At 40.3% G+C, this 20729-nt stretch overlaps 2 protein-coding genes across 11 annotated transcripts in view; one reads left to right on the forward strand and one right to left on the reverse strand.

The window, feature by feature from the left end:
* TTC23L (tetratricopeptide repeat domain 23 like) overlaps positions 1-15842 on the forward strand; it is a 59320-nt gene extending 43478 nt beyond the window's left edge. For 4 of the 6 annotated variants that reach the window (XM_040495076.1, XM_040495064.1, XM_040495102.1 and 1 more), the window contains 3 exons: positions 4601-4683; positions 12112-12218; positions 14233-15842. In XM_040495076.1, the coding sequence (XP_040351010.1) occupies positions 4601-4683; positions 12112-12193 (165 nt within the window). In that variant the 3' untranslated portion in view covers positions 12194-12218; positions 14233-15842. Of the gene's footprint in view, positions 1-4600; positions 4684-12111; positions 12219-14232 lie in introns of those variants that run through there. The other 2 variants (XR_005796822.1, XM_040495093.1) reach the window with 2 other exon arrangements.
* Positions 15843-18755: 2913 nt separating this feature from the next.
* Positions 18756-20729, reverse strand: part of RAD1 (RAD1 checkpoint DNA exonuclease) — a 7520-nt gene continuing 5546 nt past the window's right edge. For all 5 annotated transcript variants that reach the window (XM_040495160.1, XM_040495151.1, XM_040495129.1 and 2 more), the window contains exons 5-6: positions 20262-20360; positions 18756-19948 (exon numbers count right to left, since the gene is read on the reverse strand). In XM_040495160.1, the coding sequence (XP_040351094.1) occupies positions 19765-19948; positions 20262-20360 (283 nt within the window). In that variant the 3' untranslated portion in view covers positions 18756-19764. The remainder of the gene's footprint in view (positions 19949-20261; positions 20361-20729) is intronic.

The following is a 20729-nucleotide window of genomic DNA, read 5'->3' on the forward strand; positions in this document are numbered from 1 at the left end:
ATTCTTTTAAAAATTTTTTAAAAATTTTTTTGCACTATATGCTAATTTGGATAAAAAAAAAAAAAAAAAAAAAAAAAAAAAGACTCTGAGACAAGATGAAACAGGGAAAGACTAAAAGGGAGTGTGTCCAGAATAAAGAGAAGAGCAGTACAGGATGAACTGGGAGAGGCAGGGGTTTATAAGGAAGGGGAGACCAGCAGGGCCTTTTGCACTAGAGGTTTAAGAAAGTGATATGATCAGGGGTGCCTGGGTGGCTCAGTCGGTTAAGCGACGGACTACAGTTCAGGTCATATCACGGTTTATGGATTCGAGCCCCACCTCAGGCTCTGTGCTGACAGTTCGGAGCCTGCAGCCTGCTTCAGATTCTGTGTCTCCCTCTCTCTCTTCCCTTCTCCTGCTCACCCTCTGTCTCTGTCTCTCTCAAAAATAAATTTTAAAAAACTTAAAAAATTTTAAGAATAAAGTAAAAAAAATCATAAAGATGCCAATGTACAATTGTTGTGTGTTTGTGTAAACATGTTATGTTCCTAGTTGATGCCATAAATGCTATAAAGTGGGAAACAAGTTCTTCATATATTCTAGATACAAGTTCTCTATCAGATATATGATTTGGAAATATTTTCTCTTGGCATGAAGTTTGCCTTTTCATTTTCTTTTTTTTTTTTTAACATTTATTTATTCTTGAGACAGAGAGAGACAGAGCATGAACGGGGGAGGGTCAGAGAAAGAGGGAGACACAGAATCGGAAGCAGGTTCCAGGCTCTGAGCCATCAGCCCAGAGCCTGACGCGGGGCTCGAACTCACAGACCATGAGATCATGACCCGGGCTGAAGTCGGACGCTCAACCGACTGAGCCACCCAGGCGCCCCTGCCTTTTCATTTTCTTAACAAGTGTATTTTGAAGAGCAGAAGCTTTGCAATTTCATGCAGTCTAGTTTATCAATTTGTTCTTTTGTGGATTGCACTTTGGTGTTTTACCTAAGAAATCTTTGCCTGACCGAAGTCAAAACTATTTTTCTCCTATGTTTTCTTCTAGATTTTTTGTAGTTTCAGGTTTAACATTTAGGCCTATGATCCACTTGAATCAGTTTTCCTGTATGGTACTAGGAATGGATCCCAGTTTGTTTGTCTGTTTGTCTAGCATGTGGGTAGCCAGCTGTTCTAGCACCGTTTTTATTGAAATGAAATTCCTTTCTCTACTGAGTTATCTTTGCACCTTTGTCAAAAATTCAGTGTGTGTGTGTGTGTGTGTGTGTGTGTGTATTATTTACGGACTCTTGTCTGTTCCACTGATCTGTTTTTCCATCTTCAGGTCAATACATGCTGTCTTGATTATTGTAGCTTTAAAACAAGTCTTGAGGGGGGCCTGGGTGGCTTAGTCAGTTAAGCGTCCGACTTCAGCTCAGGTCATGATCTCACAGTCTGGGAGTTCGAGCCCACATCGGGCCCTGTGCTGACAGCTCAGAACCTGGAGCCTGCTTCTGATTCTGTGTCTCCCTCTCTCTCTGACCCTCCCCTGCTCATGCTCTGTCTTTGTCTCAAAAATAAATAAAAACATTAAAACAAGTCTTGAAATCAGGTAGTGTTGGTTTTTCAACTTTGTTCTTTTTCAATGTTGTTCTGAGTATTCTCGGTTCTTTGCGTTTCCACAGGAATTTTAGAATCACTGTATTGGTTTCCCCAAAAACATGTGCTCAGATTTAGCTTGAGATTACATTGAATGTGTAGATCAGGTTGGGGAGGATTAACATTTTAACAATCTTGAGCTTCTCACCCATGAACACGTGATATTCTCCCATTTGTGTAGGTCATCTTTAATGTCTCCCAATAATATTTCTTGTAGTTTTTTTTTTTAACGTTTATTTATTTTTGAGACAGACAGAGCATGAACGGGGGAGGGTCAGAGAAAGGGAGACACAGAATCTGAAACAGGCTCCAGGTTCTGAGCTGTCAGCACAGAGCCTGACGCGGGGCTTGAACTCACGAACCGCGAGATCATGACCTGAGCCAAAGTCGGACGCTTAACCGACTGAGCCACCCAGGCACCCCTATTTCTTGTAGTTTTTGATGTACAGGTCATGTGCACCTTTCCTTAGATTTATTCAGACTGATTTCCAATTTTTGCTATTTTAAATGTATCATATTTGAATTTCAATTTCTGATTGTTGATGCTAGTATATAGAAATATAACAATTTTTAAATATATAATTTTGGGTCCCATAACTTTGCTAAACTCACTTATTCTAGTAGCTGTTTATAGATTCATCAGATTTCCTACATGGATGATCATGTCATCTGCAAGTCAAGTTTACTTCTTTTTTTTTTTTTAATGTCTTATTATTTATTTTTGAGAGAGAGAGGTACAGCATGAATGGGGGAGAGGCAGAGAGAGAGGGAGACACAGAATCTGAAGCAGCTCCAGGCCCTGAGCTGTCAGCACAGAGCCTGACACTGGGCTTGAACCCATGAACCACAAGATCATAACCTGAGCCGAAGTCAGACGCTTAACCAACTGAGCCACCCTGGTGCCCCTCAAGTTTACTTCTTTCATTCCAATTTGGATGCCTTTTATTTCTTGCTACATTGACCAGAACATCTAGTACAATGTTGAGTGGAAGTGGTGAGAACAGGCAACCTTGTCTAATTTCTGTTTTCAGGGGGAAAAATTTTAGTCTTTCACCAATTAGGTTTGTTGTTAGCTGTTGACTTTTTTATAAATACCTTTTATCAGGTTGAGGAGATTACCTTCTACTCCTGGTTTGCTAAGGAGGTGTTTTTAACTCAGGAATGGATGTCGGATTTTATACAATTGGGTGTTGGCTATTGTAAAAACTATTTTTCTGTACCCACTGCTATAGTCTATAATTTTTCTTTATGGATAGTTCTTATTCTTGCGCCTTTAGGTTCACTAATTTTTTTCTTCTCTAATATCAAAACTGCTCTTAATCCCTCCCATCCATCTTTTTACATTTTCATCTCCAGAAGTTTGATTTGGGTCTTTTAAAAAAATAAATTTTTCATGTCCTCATTTAATTTTTTTAACATATGCAATAAAGTTATAACAGTTATAATATACTTCTCTGCTAATTCTAACGTCTATGTCAGTTTGGGGTGGGTTTTGATTGATACATTTTTCTCATATGGATAACACTTTTCTGCTTCTTTACGGGCTTTTGCAATCTTTGTTTGGATGCCAGATGTTGTGTATTTTACCTTATTGGGTGTTGGATATTTTTGTATTCCTATAAGTATTCTTGAACTTTGTTCTGGAACTCAGTTTAATTATAGTGTAGTCCTTTTAGGTCTTGCTTTTTAAGATTCAGTAGATGAGACTAGAGCAGGAGTCAGTGAAGGGCTAATTATCCCCCATTACTGAGGCAGAAGCCTTCTGAGTCTGCCACCCAAAGCTCCATGAGCCATGAGGCTCTCTAGATTGGCTGACTGAAACAGGCCCTGTGCCCAGCCCTGTGTAAGCACCAGGCCCTGTTCCCGCCAGCCCCTTCAGCTGATTCCTTTCCCAGCTTTGGGCAGTTTTCTCACATAGACGTGCTAGTCAGTACTCTGCTGAATGCACAAGGGGGATCCACCACAGATATTCCTGGATCTTTTTCTCAGCTGTCTCCTCTCTTTTTACTCAGCTCTGAGAGTCTCCGGGGACTCAGCTCCTTATCCTCAACTTAGGGAGTCTGCTGAGCTTCCCTCTGTTCCCTTCCCTGCATCATGACCTGGAACTGCTCTCAAAACAATAATCTCGGGGCAGTTTTAGGATTTATCTCACTTGTTTCCCTCTCTCAGGGATCACTGTTCTTTGTTGGCTGATGTTCAGTGTCTTAAAGATTGCTTCATATATTTTGTTTACTTTTTCATTTTTTGGTTATTTCGTGTGCAAGTGTAAATCTGATCCCGATTATTTCATCTTGATTGGAAAGAGAGGTCCATAATAAAATTTTAACTGGAAAACTGCCTAAGAGTAAAGTGATATAGGGGCACCTGGGTGACTCAGTCAGTTGAGCGTCGAACTCTCGGTTTCGGCTCAGGTCATGATCTCGTGGTTTCATGGGTTCGAGTCCTACATCAGGCTCTGCACTGACAGTGTGGAGCCTGCTTGGGATTCTCTCTCTTCCTCTCTCTCTCTCTCTCTCTCTGTCCCTCCCTCACTCGCACTGTCTCTGTCTCTCTCAAATAAAAAACTTAAAAAAAAAGAGTAAAGTGATACAGCTTGAGAATGCAATGCAAATTTAGGACCCATACACCGATTTCATTTATATCCATCCATTTGGTCATAGCTATTTGGAAAATCCTGATGGAAACCATTACTACAGCCATGTTTGGGCCCTGTTACTCTCGTTGTCCATAGCCACATGGTGGTGGCAGGTGCAGTGGGGTAGAATGACACACATAAAGCATGGAGGTGTGCGGAGCCTTCCGTTCAGTCTCCTTTTCCTCCTTGGCTGGGAACCAGGAGGGGGGATGCAGGGCGGGAATTTGACATGGAAACTCGTGATACCTCAGTACCAGTGATGCTCTTCTGAGTTTGGTTTATAAAGAAGGTGCTGGCTATCTGATTCTCTTTAACCTATGTTTCTCAACTTACCTACAGTGTCTGATGATTCAAATCCTTTTATATGGAAGAGACCACAGTAAAAGCAGAGACACAAAAGACCTCCTTACCCTAATGCAGAGGTGAGTTGTGGCCCTGGTCACCAACCAGGTCATCAGTACGGATTTGTGGATAGCATGGCCTTGCCCAGATTCAGTCAGTTAGCGGGTGAGCGCCTCTGCGATTCTTGCTAGAGGGGCATAATGCCAACCTGGACTATGGATGTGGCCAAATCCTGTGGAGTAACTAGTCGATTTCTAGTAGTCTGTCAGAAACCAATGCCATAGGGGTCTGCTGCAATAATAAATTTGTACTTCTAGTATCTCTTTCAATGCTGAGCATTAGACCTAAGTCCTATAAGAGTATCTCAGCTGTTAGCCTGTGACAAGGTATTCAAAGTAAATGAATATATTCAATTGAGTATATTCAAAGTAAATGAATATATTCAATGAATATATAAAATCCAGGTCCTTAAATATAAGACAAGTTTTGGGGGGATTTAATTAGCTCTAAAATCAGTAATAAAAGAGGCTCTTGAGAATCTTTTTTTAAATATTTAGAATTTAAGCTAAAAGAGTTTTGTGAAGACTTGCATCCTTCTTTATCTTTGTGTTCATCTCAGAATGATGTTGACCTTGAATTATTCTCTTCTAAGAAAGATGAAAATTAAAATTTGTTGAGTATATACTAAGCCCCTATAACTGAGCTAAGTCATTTTCATAAAGAATTTCATCCTCACAAATACTTAGTATGATAGCTCTCACCTGACAGAGGGTTTGGATCTAAGTAAGTGTGACTCTAACGGCCACATGCTTTCCCCCTAGAGCCTAATAAAGGGGCGGGGGGGGGGGGGCATTGTTGTGGAGCGAGAGTCAGGATCCTGACTGTAGTTCACTGGAGGCAGTTCACTTGGTACGTTTCTCAGCAAGCTGGAAAGGTGAGGGACAAGATGAGCAGAGAGAACACATTCAGCCCATCATATCCCCACCTACCTGAGTCAGAGCCACACCTAAAGTAGGCCCAACAGAAGACTGTCTCCTGTTTTATCACCTTCCAGAAGGGGGTTCTCTAGCCTCCCTAGTGATGCCTGTGTTAGGACAGTAAACAGGGAACTTGGCCCCCTACCTGCTGGTGCATATGAAAGTATATTTTCCTGGTCGAGAGCCATAATGATATTTAAATAATGAGTATAACGTAGAACTTCTTCCAATTCCCTGGCAATGTAAAATACATCTACTATTTCTAACCCACAAATATTCCTATTAGGTAGGTATTTTTGCCTCCCATGTTCAGGTGATGAAACTGAGAATCAGAAAGTTTGAGTATCTTTTTTAAATACCTAGCTGGTAAGTATTAAGTAGTAAGATTTGAACCTACCTCTATCGTATTTCAAAAATGCACTTCCGTTTCCTATAGAATAGGGGTTCTGACTCTCATGTACTTGAGAATATATATGGAGACACCTGGTTAGCAGGTAAGTCTCCAGAGGTGCATTTTACATACAGAGAAACTGAGGACCGATATGTTCAAGTTAATTTACCCAGGAAGAGGCAGAGCTGTGATTCGAAACCAGGTCTCTCTAACTCCAGAATGTGCTCCCTGTAGGCAATGTAGCTTACACTCTGAAGGTAGGCTGTCCGGATTTAAAACTCAGGCTTCAACATTCAGCTCTCTGACCTAGGTGAAGTTACTTAGCCTTTCTCGGCCTCTGTATATTCATCAAGAAAGTAATAATACCTTCCTCAAAAAGTAGGTTTTCTGAGAATAAGATCACATATAATACAGCACCCCTAGATCAGGTCCTGGCAGGTCTTCAATGCTCACTGAATGTTGGAATCATCACCTTCGTCACCATCATCATCACCATCATCTCTCTGATGTGCTAGAGGTAATAGGTCCGAATGTTTAAATAAAAAGCTCTTGTATATCATGCAGCTATTATTATTTTACATGAGGAGTAATGCGTAAAGAGTAGACATCTCACCCCGTGACAGGATGAAAGGATTCATCCCTGTCAACTTAACCTGCCCCTGCCACTTACTAAGTATGTGGCCTCGGGAAAATCATTTAACCTCCTTGAACCTCGGTTCCTCCATCATTAGACTACAGATAATAGTATACCATAGTAAATCATTGCGAGTTTTAAATAAAATAATGTATATAACATGCATAGGACAGTGCCTGGCAGAGTGTGTGCTCAATAAATGTTAGCAAAACACCCTTCACCCCCCACCCCTTCTCCCTCAGAACTGGAACTAAAGTCCTACTCAGCTTGTATTTAATAAGAGGCACTTTGCAGGAGCTGGAGTGAATCCACTTCCACTGTAGCCTGAGGTTGCTTCTCCTCCCAGTCTTTTACTGTTCCTTGTCCATGGTTCGAAAAGAATCATAGGAGGAAGAGGAATTGGGAGGGGGGTGGTAAAACCTAATTCAGACCCCAGGTAGGATGAATTTCTCTGGGTATGGGGAGATTAATTCTCTGTGTAAATGACAAGAAGACCTGGGCCTGCTAAGAAAATCCATGTAAGAGGAAAAGGGTCTTCTGGAGGCCTCTGCTGTAGAAGTGGAGTCACTGGAGGTTTTTCTTCCACTGAAACAAGCCATATCTTACTCCTCAAGAACTGCTGAGAAAGCCATAGGGGTAGCCGCCAAAGCCCAGATGTCAAAAAAAACTAGTACGAGAATTGTTCTCCTTGCTCGAGCAACTCACTGGAATAATCAATCCCAGATGTTCTGGAGCCCCGCTAGTTTTCCGATGTGCTCTTGTATTTTTTACCCCACCTCCTCCGGAAATCCAATGACAACACTCAACTGGGCGTTCATTGCCAAGGGCCCAAATGCTTGGCTTTTAAAGCCTCTGCAAAGAAGTGAAAGCAGAAATGGGCCCTTGAAATCGGAGTTAATTCTAAGGTTAAATGATCATTGCAATCCTCAAGTAAGATTTTAGTGTATCAGAAAGGCACAGAAAATCTCAGATTTGGAAGTAAACTTTGAGGCAGTGTAGTCTTTTACCTAAATCACAAATGAACTCCAGTTTTAATTTTTTACATATGAAGCTCCTTCTAAGCACTAGAAATACTAATATATATTTTTTTAATTTAATTTAATGTTTATTCAGTTTTCAGACAGAGACAGAGTGCAAGCAGGGAAGGAGCAGAGAGAGAGAGACACAGAATCCGAAGCAGGCTCCAGGCTGTGAGCTGTCAGCACAGAGCCCGATGCAGGGCTTGAACTCATGAACTGTGAGATCATTACCTGAGCTGAAGTTAGATGCTTACCCAACTGAGCCACCCAGGCGCCCCAAGAAATACTAATATGTTTAAGATTGAGTCCTTTCAGAAAGACAGACACATGTGACCAGATTACTAGTCTATAGTAAAGCATTAACAGAAATGTAAACAAAGAGGACAAGTAATAAATTGAGAGGCTAGAGACAAGGGTGGAAACTGTATGTACGTTGGGGGCAGCGTGCTGGGTCTTCAAAGAAAAGTAAAATGTCAGCAGGTAGAAGAGAAGCCAGAAGCGGGCATTTCAAGTAGCATGAACAAAAGCATAGAGGCATGGAGATAATCGATAGTTCTGAGAAAACACAAGTGATCATGGGTGGTCATAGTTTAAGGTACATGGGGAAGAATATACTGCAGATGAGTTTGGAAGGATAAATTGGGGTAAGATTATGGGATGTTTTATGTGCCCTGCTGAGGACTTTAAAACTTACTACTGAGAATATAAGCAGGATATGACATGATCAATTATTAGCTTTACAACATTACCTCTGACAGCAATGGAAGAATAGATGGGACCTAGGGAGAGATTAGAAGTAGGGAGATCAGTTACGAGCAGATACAACAGTCTAAGGGAGAGGTGTCAGGAGCCTTAATTATCTAAAGCCCTAGTAGGAGGAAGGTGGAGAGGATGGATTGAGAAACAACTTGTGGTCTCTTGTAACAAAGCCTTAGAACCAGTTAGATGTGGGGTGTAATACAGGCAGGAGTCACAGGCAGCTTTGAAGTTTCTAGCTTGGACAGTTGAGTGAATGACCATGCTATTAAATGAAATAGTGTTGACAAGTGGAGATCATCCTGGAGGATGTCTAGGGGTTGTGAGGAATATGATTTCTGTTTTGGAGGAGTTAAGTTTGAGGTGCCCACAGTGCATCCACTTGGCAGTGTCTGATAGGCTGAATGGACCAGGAGCTCAAGGAGACAGATTCTGAAGTGAAGGGAATGGATAAGAACCCCATGGAATATGTAAATGTGAAATGAAAAGACTGAAGAAAGAACACTTACACTTACTTTAGAAGTGTGTATGCAGTGTGATTTGAAATCAAAACAGGGCTCAAATTTGAGCTTTCCCATTTGCAGTGAGACTTCCTATGTCTTCCTTTCTTCATTGGAAAAAAAAAGTTGAAGGGGCATCTGGCTGGCTCAGCCTGTAGAGCATATGACTCTTGATCTTGGGATTGTGAGTTTGAGCACAGAGAGTTTACTTTAAAAAATTTAAAATAATCTTAAAAATGTGAATAAAGGCACTCTATTATTTTAAAGGTTACTTATTTATTTTTGAGAGAGAGAGAAAGAGCACAAGCAGGGAAGAGGCAGAGAGATGGGGAGAGAGAGAATCCCGAGCAGGCTCCATGCTGTCAGTGCAGAGCGCAGTGCATGGCTCGATCCCACAAACTGTGAGATCATGACCCGAGCCGAAATCAAGTTTTGGATGCCTGACTGACTCAGCCACCCAGGTGCGCCTGAGAGCATTCTATTTTAAGTGCTTTACTTAATGTGTGACACATAGTAAGCTTCCTGAAATGTTCATTCTAATTATTGTTTTTGTATTATTTGGGGGTAATGCAGAAAGAGGGTCTTCTGCCTTCCTTGTAGATTTTTTTTTAAATAATATCAAAACAGTAGAAAAAACTCAAATGTCCACCAGTAGAAACACCAGTGCATGTTTATGATCAATATAATGAGGTCCATGTTTATGATCATATAATATGGTCATTAAAAAGCATGAAGTAGAGCTTTGAAGAGTTATGGAAGAATATTGCAGATAAATTGTTAGGGATAAAAACATGAAAAATACATATTAATGAGCATTGTCTATATATAGTATAACCCATAAATAAATATATAAATGTGTGGTTAGTGAAGGTAATAGTAATTATCTCTGAGACATTGGATTATGTGGGACTTTCAACTTCTGTGTTATATATTTGTGTTGACATTTTTTTACAACATATATCCATAATAAAAAAGATAAATTTTTAAAAAGTATGGCACATGTATCAAACAGTAAGAGACGGTGTAATGTACTACAGCCAGATGCCTGGGTTATAATCCTAGCTCTGTGACTTATTAGTTGTCTGACCTTGGACAAGGCACTTTGCTTCTCAGGTTCCTTATCTACTAAATGGGGATAATAATAATAACTACTTTGTAGGGTAGTTTTGACTAAATAAATTAATGTAAGTAAAACTGCTCAGAAGGATGCCTGACACATCGTATGTGCTAACGAGAGGTGATGATGACACTGATGATGATAAGAGAATGAGGACTCATAAGAAGCCATAACGCTGGCAAATAGGGAATCATCACAGACATTAGAACGAGCTATATTGGTAGAGCAGATTTTTGAGATTACTCCAGTAATCCAGTACCTGATTAAACACCTCTCCAAATCAGGAATCGCTCATTACCTGTCAAAGTGGCCTTTCCAATACTGGACAGTTCGACTTGTTAGAAGAATATTAAATAGTCAAGGTCATGGACTTTAGAGTCAGATGGACCTGTGTGTGAATCCAGCCTCTGCCATTTTTTACATGTCATTAGGCAAGTTATCCTAAGCCTCAGTTCCCCCTGAGGCCTAGAATAGTATCTATAATATGAAACATAATGAAGAGCAATTGAGATTATTAACCTAAAGCACTTAGCACAGTATCTGGCTTATGGTAGCTGCTCAATAAACATTAGCTGCTTTTACAACTCTAGCTTTTCATCCAGATGTATTTGAAGTCTGAGAGTATGGTGCATCAACTTCATTTTTGTTATTTTTAAATGTTTCTAGGACAGCCACATGCCCACAAGCTCTTTTCATATTACTTTTGATGGGTCTTAAGATGTAGAAGCCAACAGAAGCGCAAGGAAAACCATCCTTTTCACAATAGGGGAAAGAAAGAATGCCTATTTAAAAAAAAATGTTTTATTTTTATTTCTGAGAGAGAGTTCCAGCAGGGGAGGGGCTGGGGCTGGGGGGTGGGGGGACAGAGGATCTGAAGTGGACTCTACACTGACAGCAGAGAGCCTGATGCAGGGCTTGAACTCACAAACCATGAGATCATGACCTCAGCCACCCAGGCGCCCCAAGAAGGAATGCCTATTAATCGATTAGTGGCCTCCTGCCCTCTCAGTCACGTAAACAAAACAGAACAGCCTCTTCTGGGCTGAGGGACTAAGGAGGGAAAGCCAAGGAAAGTAGGATTTGGGGAGATTATCTCCAGAGAGAAGTGCAGTGAGGAGGAGAGTAGGTGATGTGCTGTGTCAGCCAAATAAGCCTCAGTGATGAAATTTATGCTCCATAAGCTGGTTTCCTGGCTGCTGCATTTATCTTCTTTTCCTATCATTTATCAGTAAATATTCCAACACTGCCTCTACAAAATTAGAGGGGGAAGTGTTTGGGCAAACTTGGTGTGTGAGTCGGTGAGGGGCAAATCTGCTCTCGCACACTGATGCCAAGGGGCAGGAGCTCTCCCAAATCAGGACGCCGGGGAAGGCTGGAGGCATTGGGGCAGATGGAGCAGTGAAAATTTAGACAACTTTAGCTCCCCACCCCAGCCCCCCCCCCCCGAAGAGGAACAGGGGCTGCTAAGTGACAGAGAGTTCAGAGTACCCTGTCTTTAGCAGAACAGAGGAAGGATTCTGCAATCTACAGCACTCTGCCATGTCCACAAAAATAGATCGACCAGAGGATACCGTGTGGACGAGGTCAAGGAGATCAAGTATTTTTCATCGCATGGGCCAGCTCTGTTAGTGTTTTCCTAGAGCGATGCTTGAGGTTTCTTGAGCAAAAGGCTGAGCTTGGTGGAGTGAATTTATTAGTATTGTCTGCTGTGGGGCACAGGTGGCGGTAGAGCTGAACTGCCACACATTTGCTATTTGGGCATAGAGAGCAGTGTTCTTTGAGGCCCAACTCTGCTATGAAATACCCATGTGACCTTTGGTTGCCTAACATTCTGAGTCTCAGTTTCCTCATCTTTATTCCTTCCTTAACACATATGTTGTGAACAACGACTAAGTGCTAAGTATAGAGATGCAGGTGCTAATAAAGATAAATACACTACGGTCATTCCTTTGAGACAATAATCAAGTAGGAGAGGCAAACATGAAGAAATAATGCAAACATGAGTGAGTCCTGTAGTAGAAATCGCAATGCAGTGTGAGTGGGAAGGAGACAGAATCTAAGAAAGCTGGAAAAAGACCTCCTAGGAAGCGTTACATCTGAGTTGTTTCTTGAAGGGCAAGTAGCCATTCATCCAGGTGGAGAAGAGAAACCATTCCAGGACGAAGGCACTGTATATGCAAAGGCACCGAGGCATGACAGAGGAGAGTGTATCAAAGCAATGGTAAGTTCTTTATGGCTGCCGTACAAGGCAGCATTTCCTAAAGGGCATTGCAAGGGTTGCTGATTCCAAGGGATGTTGCCCTGGCCACAGGGAGGAGGTGGAAAGGCTCCATGGCAGTTCAGTTTAGGAAAAAACAAACTAGGATAAACGAAACTAGGATAAACGAAGTGACACATTCATTTCCCGGACTTCTCAGAACTTTTCAAATACTAAACTTCCCTATTGGCATGTTGAGAACAAATTAATTAAAAAAAACAACAACAACAACTCACTGTATTCATATATACCTGATTTCTTTTTGAAAATGATCACTTAAATTTTGGCAAATAAAACACAGCCTTTAGAACCAAAGTAGAGAAACTATCTAAGATTTAGTTTTATTAAGAGCAAGGGGTGTAGCACATGCTTGAACTGAGGGTACAAGAATGCTTTTGTAGTTTGGCAAAGAATGTGGGCCCCACTTCAGGACATAATAAAGTCTGTGAACATGACTATCTCACCAATGAACTATTTTATCTGATCATAGAAACCATGACTTCAATGCATCCCTGTGAACTAATTTTTCTGTATGATTCATGGTGGTTAAGAGCTAGCTCTGGAGACAGACAAGCCTGGGTTCAGGCCCCAGAACCACCACTTTCTATCCGCATGTAATCCTGGTTTGCTCACAATAGAATGGAGGTGAGAAGAACACGGGTCTCTTAGTGTTGCTGTGAAAACAAAATGTATGTAAAGGGGTTAGCAGGGTGCCTGGCCCCATAGTAATCATGTAACAAATAACATCTATTTTTGTTTTTACTGAAGCCTGGGCTTTAAGTTTATTATCTTCTAGCTACAACATTTGGTGCATGCAGCACAAGGAGAGAGGGGCTAGTAACTATTCTTGGTAAAAAGTTACCACACCAAGCTGGTGTGGAAAACACTTCACTGGTTAACATCCCAAAAGTGAGCTGGATGGAGCTTATCAGCCCTTGGAAACGACAGTCTGATACAATTACTCCAATCCAAAGAAGATAATGTATACTCAACGGATGGAAGTCAGTGTCCTTTCAGTGACCTGGAGATTTCAGGCCAGGGGAATCCTGCCACCTTGTGGCAGGAGGGTGAAGAGGCCCAGGCGGATTTCTGACTCCTATGATTGGAGTGGGATGGGAGTTCCTATTCCTAGCAGAGGCCCCTCAGATTTTTGCCCCCCTCAAGTTTTATGAGACCCTGAGCAATTGACTTAATTTGTGCCTATTTCTTCTTCAGATCTGAAATCACATTATCTCTTGGTTTACTGAGAAGGAAGTTAAAGCGCCAGATAGCTTTCTGTATTTTATGCAGTCAGTAGTAGAGAATGAATATAAAATAGTGGAACTTGAATATAAAAAAAAGCCTCATAAAATTTTGTATCTCGTATTTCTGTGGAACAAATATTTTTTTTCAGTCAGATAGGGGCCATGAAAACCACACTTAGCAGTCTTGAGGTCTGAATAGGAGATGACTGAAGAACACTTAATAGAAAACAGGTTTCTGGACCAGATTTCTTTTGGACCAGATTACTTCTAACTCCAGCCCAGCTTCTCCAATATTAGGAAATCAGTGTATGGGACTCTTAATGGCTGGAAATGGGGAAGATAGATCCTCTGTGTAGCAATTAAGAGGGCCCTAGGCCCTAAAATCTGTGTATTCATGAGAAGAGATCCCCTGAAAATTATGAACAATATAAAAGACCCTAAACTAGGTACATTTTTTTTTCAGCTGTGATTAAAAGCAATCCCGGTATCTTAGATATCCTTAGCTGCCATCTGTGTCAAAGGAAGAGTTCCTGCTCCTCAGGGAGAAAACCCAAGACTCGAGTACCATTTTAGAGGCCTGTTAGAAGAGTCAACATTTTAGGGGTATGGGCACATGGTGAAATAGTTGCCTCAGACTGAAGTTCAGCCATCTAGCTCAATAAAGCAGTGATTTGGAACTGGAAGAGAGGCAACAACAAAATAAAATGCACAAATGTTTGTCTCCTTTCCTTTAGGTCTTCTGTTATCAGTAAAGAGAAAACCTCTATACTGGATAGCCAACAATAAAGCCAACCTTGTTGATAACAAAAATTCTGGATCACAAGATATATTTATCAACACTGATAACAATGGCAGATCAAAAGCAGAACTAAGAACTCTAAGGGGGGGAAAAGTCTGCTTAGCAGCAGCATTACAGGTAAAAATACTCAAGAGCCATTAGAAAGCAGGATTCTGATCTATAACTTGGGGCGGGAGGGGGGGCAAGGGATAGGGCAAGTGTAGAAATCTTTTTTTAGATACATGCTTTTAGTTTCTTAATGACTAGGGACTCTAATACCTTTTGTATTTCCCTTTTTATAACTTATATTTCATTTTTTTCAGTTCTGGTTTTTAAAGAAGATTCTGCAACACCTAAGTAGTTTATTAGTGACCATTTTAATATACTGTTTGGAAATACTTTTAGTCGTAACTTGTTTCAGGTCACTAAAACTGCCTTGTGAAGAAACGTTTGATCTCCTGAAAACATTTGCCCTGGTCTCATGCCATATTAGAGTCAGAGAGGGATTTGATTCTTATAAATGAAGAAACTAGGGACAAGAGAGATGGATTTGTTCAAGGTCAGCTGGGTGATTATAAAGCTGACTTCCTGAGTCACAGATGATTACTTTCCACCCCGTTATGCTGCCCCCAACCCCAAAGTGGATTAAAAAGGCTTGTTTTGTGGAAGGAATCTTAACCAGGTTTGTTTAAAAAAAAAAAAAAAAAAAAAAAAGTCCTTACCTCCTGAACAAATGTGTATCTAGGAAAAGAAAACAGCAATCTCAAATCTCAAATATTCCTTACTGTCTTCTTCACATATGCAGGGAGAAAAGAAAAATCGGACTCGTGTGAGTTTTACAAAATAAAAAACTTACTTCTCTCTTCATCGTTTCTGTTACCCGAGCTGATTTAATGCAGTTCAAAGACTGTGTCTTTAGGGATCCAAGCGTCTTCTAACATCTCCATATCACTTAGTGCTTAGGGGACTACATTTTGGTTCTTCATGCAAAAAATTATTTTTTTATTTCAGTCATTTGCTCAGTCTGTAAAACCTAATGATCAACCAGTAGCCAAGGTATGGTGGTGAGTGGCGAGTCAGTGCCTGGTCTGTAGACTGGAAGGCTTCCTCCTGGCGGCTGTGTTCTGAATGCTTTCAGCTCAGCTCTCAGGACCAAGGTCTCAGGTTGCAGGCCTGCCTGAAGGCAGCTATATCCCACTGACCTTTTCTGCAGTGCTTATCAACTGGTCACCGGTCTGTCGTTGCTAATTTTAGCCCTGTCTGGAGATGGGCCTGCTGTCCTTACCCAGAATATTCTGCACTGACTAAAGCAGCCTCAGAAGAGTTGCTTCCATTTTCACATATCCGGACGAAAATGGATTTTCGACAATGACTGTGATAAAAACCAAAGTACCAGACAGAAGTGGCCGTTTGGACTCTATTTTGTGTGGCACTAAAAGTTTTAAAAATGTTACTACTTTGGGAGACCTCAAAGTCTTAAGATCTCCAGACTGACAAACCTGTATCAATAAAACAATAGCATAAAGTGTTAACATTGTAAAATAAAATGTTACGGTGTGATCTTGATATTGCATCTGAAATTAGTTTTAAATATTTAAATATATCCAGTGTTTATTGTCAGTGTAAGGTTACTAATAGTCCATTTTCTGAGATGTTGATATTAAAATGTTTAATGAAATGGTGGTGATAATGAATGGTAGCTATGGTTTTAACATCCTCATATCTGAGAAAATAGTAAGTTGTTACTTATGTTGGTTCCAAAAGTTTTAAAATTTTGGTATTCTGTGAAATCCTTAAGTTTAAGAAACCACCTTGGAAATGTTCGACACAGTAAAACCTAATGTAAAGTTACATTCTCTCTTGGAAAACTGTAGATGAGAACTAAGCTACTTTCTGAATTCACTCAGTGGGAACCAGCAATTTGGATAATCTACCCCAAACACTTGATGTTCCTAACAGACCCGAGTCAACAAGGTCATTCACAACTTTCGGATTCTTTTTAAATTAGCTAACAGGAACTAAAATCTTTGAGGTGGATGAGGGTTAGTTATTTCCCTACAATCTCTACCAAATTAGAAAAAGAAGAAAAAAATCAAGCCTAGATCATACTGCCCCACATACAGACTTTAATAAACATTTATCAGCAAGCATGCAAATGCCCATGCAAACTGCTCCCTAAGATCAGTGAAGCCCTACTTCTGTTTTGGTGGTTCACCCACCACTTCCCACGAAAGGTCGGCTTGAGGCAGACTTCACAATACTCCTGAAGTGAGGCTGTCCTAATTTAGTTAGCAAGAAGAAGCCAGAAATCCTTGGACAAGGTGGCAGGAAGCCAGACCATTTAGGGGTCAAGCCTCAGGCCCCAAGTCTAAATGTCCAGGTCACAAGCCTCACTAGACTCTTATGTCCTTTTCATGCAAAGGTGGGGAAATACTCTTTAGTAATTTAGTCATGTCACATGTCCTGAATACCTCTAGTTTTACCAATGAGAGCCGCTACTATTATATTGATTTATATTGATCAACAAAGTATTAATTTCAAAAATAAAACCTACTTCAAATATTACTAATTACCACAGTCTCTGGCGGTGGCTGAGACGTGGACAGCACAGCAGAAGCACTGGGAACAACTGTCTGTTATGGCATCTCTGTCCACTCCTGGCGTGGGAAGTCCAGGTTGGAGCTGCTGACGGCCTCGGGGGTGCGTGTAACCTGACTTGTGCCTGAAAACACTACCGAGGACACAATTTGGAAAAGAAAAAATGTTATACAATTTCTCAGGACCCTGTAGTTTTCGTTTCAGGTGGGGCCAAGGGGAAGTCAGTGTGAAGAAGGTAAGGGAAGAAGGGAGCACCCTGTTCTGAAAAATTCCCCACCCTGAACTGTGAAGAATGCCACATGCTGCCCTTTCCGCGACTGTAACCAATTCTTACTAGGACTACTTGATGCACCATAGAAACTCTGTGGCTTCTTATGAAAGTGGTTGTGTTATAAGACTTAACTTTATTAGAAAAACAGAATTCAAAAAATCGTTTTTATTTTGAATCATTTCATCAATTGCAGGTGGAAGCACAGTATCATCAAACGGGGAAAAACATTAAAAATGGAGGAAAAAACTACACATTCCCTTAGTAAGCACAATGAAAATAAAATGAGATAAACTGCAAAAAGGAAAAACTAAAGGCCTTCAAAATAAGATTATATTTTTTCTGTGTGTGACACATGAAACGAATTTGTAGTCACCAAAGTGTCCCAGTCTGCCTGAGGAAGCACTCCCCCTGCTGGAATTTCAAGGGAACTTGTACAAAGTAAATTCTGAGGTCAAAGAGAAACCACTAAATAGGAAATTCTATATTAAATCAGTACCTTGGTGGGTGATGTAGAAAGAATTACACTCATTAGCTTACGAACTCTAAATAAAGATGTGTGCAGCTAAAATGACGACCTTAAATGTGCAAAAATGTCAATCTTTCCCTACTGAACCAATATACATTTTAATTTCTTCACAGGTTCAACTTTTAAAAAATACTTCAGATCAAGATCAACTCAGAGCTAAGTAACTGAAATTAAATAGTAATTAATAAAATGCTAAAAGATAATCTGAAATGGAGGTTCTTTCACCTAACAAATATTTATTGAATAGACACCGTTCTAGGTACAGGACATACCAGTGAACAAAAACCAAAAGTAACTGCCCTATTTTAAAGGAAAATTATAGGGGGCTCCTGGGTGGCTCTGGTGGGCAAGTGTCTGACTTCGGCTCAGGTCATGATCTCATGGATGTTGAGTTTGAGCCCCAACAGTGCAAAGTCTGCCCGGGGTTCTCTCTCTCTCTCTCTCTCTCTCTCTCTCTCTCTCTGCCCCTCCCCTACTTGCTCTCTCACTCTCAAAATAAATCAATAAACTTAAAATTGTTTTTAAAAAATAAAGGAAAATTATAGTCCTTGAAATGCTGATGATTAAATATTTTCATAATTATCTTTTAGATTTGTTCTGTTCTTGATGTAGATTCATTCATTTACTTCTTGAACATATACTATACTTTACAAAACTCCACTTTTTGTACCAGCTAGCATGCTGAGATTACTGGGGGGCTTCGTAGTTATTAGGTAGTCACTCTGGGCTACACACCAGAATAGCCCCTGTGCCTGGGAACAGTGCCCACAGCTGTTCTGGGGGATCATTTCCCTGAAGTTCTTGCTGAACTGCTCTCCAAACCAATTTCCTCTAATGCCAAGTGGCCTATTTTAAGGTAGGCATTCCAAATATACCCTTTTGATGAATATTATTCAATGGTTCTTAGCCATCAATAACATGGGACATTTTTATTGGGGTGGGGAGGGGAGAATCGCAGGTCACAATGACTGGCACTAGTGGGGCCCGAGGCCAGGGAGGCTAAATGAATCCTGCAGTGGGATGTTTTTTTCCTATGAAGAACTATCATACCCACAAAGGCCAACAGTGCTGCCCCACACAGAGCTGTTACCACATGTACGGACCTTTATTTTGGTTATATATTTCTCTGTTACAAAACAAGTCAGGTAATTTTAGCATTGTATTTTATTAAATATTTACATGCCATAAAAGTTAATTGAAAATGACCCAAGAAAGTGCAAAATCACTTGATAACTGGTTTTCTACACTTGGTTTGGTTGAGAGACGCGTATAAGCAAATAGAAGGTATCTAAGTACTTACTACAGTACTTCTTGCACTGAACAGTTCTGAGAGCGAGAAGAAATTCTGTAACTCAGAAGACTTTTATATCTTGTTCATAGATTTCTTTAAAATGTATACTTTAAAGGTAAATCATACAATTACTCACACTTGTTTGGCAAAGCGTAAACTTCTGAACATTTGGGAAGAAATCACATGTAACAGCATTCACTTCAATGCAATTGAATGCTATAAATGCAAAAAAATAAACGTATCCTTCAAAACAGTGGTTCTCAAACTTGAACATGCATCTAATTTCCTGGAGGAAATGACTGAAGCTACAGACGGCTGGCCACCCTCCAGCATCTCTGACAAGTCTCCAGGTACTGCTGATGCTCTCGGTCCAGGCACCATACTCTGAGGACCACCGCGTTAAGACACAGTCCGGAAGTCAAACTAATAATCAGTGCCCAGATGCTGCTGCTTTTTCTAACGGTAAGTAAATAAAAGAACATTTCAGGTACAGAATCACCAAACTTTACATTTTTAGACTCTTAACGTGTCCTACTTAAATAAGTTGTTCATCTTGGCTCAAAATGAGTCCCATGAGTTCAAAAGACAGAACCACAGTCCAGTCCAGTACTGGTTAATCTACGACTACATGAAAACATTTACTTACAAAATACACAGCAACTATTAGGGTACATGGACCTTGTTCCTATCTCCTCCATGCTTCTTCCCTTCAGAAAACCCAGTATTCTGGAGAGCACTATACCCAGAACGAGAATGTGACAGATCATGAATGTCAAGATAGCTATCACAGCGAATGCCATACTTAAGACTCTGATTCAGCAACCTCTTCGTCAGGGCAGCAGTAATATTCCACAAAACATATCTGTCCATCTTCATTCCTAATCATATACTGTAATGAGAGGAATCCTCGGTTATCTGTTCGAATAGACACCTTACAAGATAGGACTAATGCCTTTGTAGAGGGTTTCAGTAAAGAAATCTTGTATCTGTAGAGGAGTAAATAAAAAGCTGTTGTTATTTGGACACACTTAAAGTAGTGCTCCTAACTCCAGGTGAAGGACAAAAATGATCCCAGAACTAACAAGCAGTAAATGTAAGAATAAAATCAAATACTTGTCCAATTTGCTAATATTTTTCATTTTAAAAATGTCATCCACTCTCACAACCCCAAATCCTCTAGCACCCTATTTATAGCTTTAGAATGTTACACATTTAGCAACAAACTGAAAGTTTTAACATTTATTTGATAGATACATGATATTAAACCTCACCTTCCTGATTAATATATTAAGAACTGACCTGTTGACCTGGGTCTGATTACATTGAAATGATTCCATCAAATCAGAATCTTTGGGATAATCAAGGTGGGAGCTTCCTGCATTCCCAAAAGTAGATAACCTACAGTAAAAAAAAAAAAAAAAAAAATGAGCAACTCATTTATTCACTGGTCCAACAATAAGCCACATTATGATCCCAATAAAGACACTTCCTTGAAAAGCTAATCCGCAGAGTGAAACAGATATGTAAACAAATGCTGACAATACATTGTAACACTTAACAGTAATAAAGATTCCTCCAGGATGAGGTGGGAGTATGGGGGAACTAACAACTAATAAACAGCTTTGGAAAATATCAATCACAAAAGGAATCCAGGGGTGTTTGCCTCAATTTCATTGCCTTAATTCTACTCTGATACTCACTTTTCCACATCCTTAAATCAGAAATATGGGCACCTAGGTGGCTCAGTCGGTTAAGCATCTTAATTTC

This window comes from Herpailurus yagouaroundi, unplaced genomic scaffold (genome assembly GCF_014898765.1).
Source record: "Herpailurus yagouaroundi ecotype Mexico unplaced genomic scaffold, PumYag 29, whole genome shotgun sequence".
Lineage (NCBI taxonomy): Eukaryota > Metazoa > Chordata > Mammalia > Carnivora > Felidae > Herpailurus > Herpailurus yagouaroundi.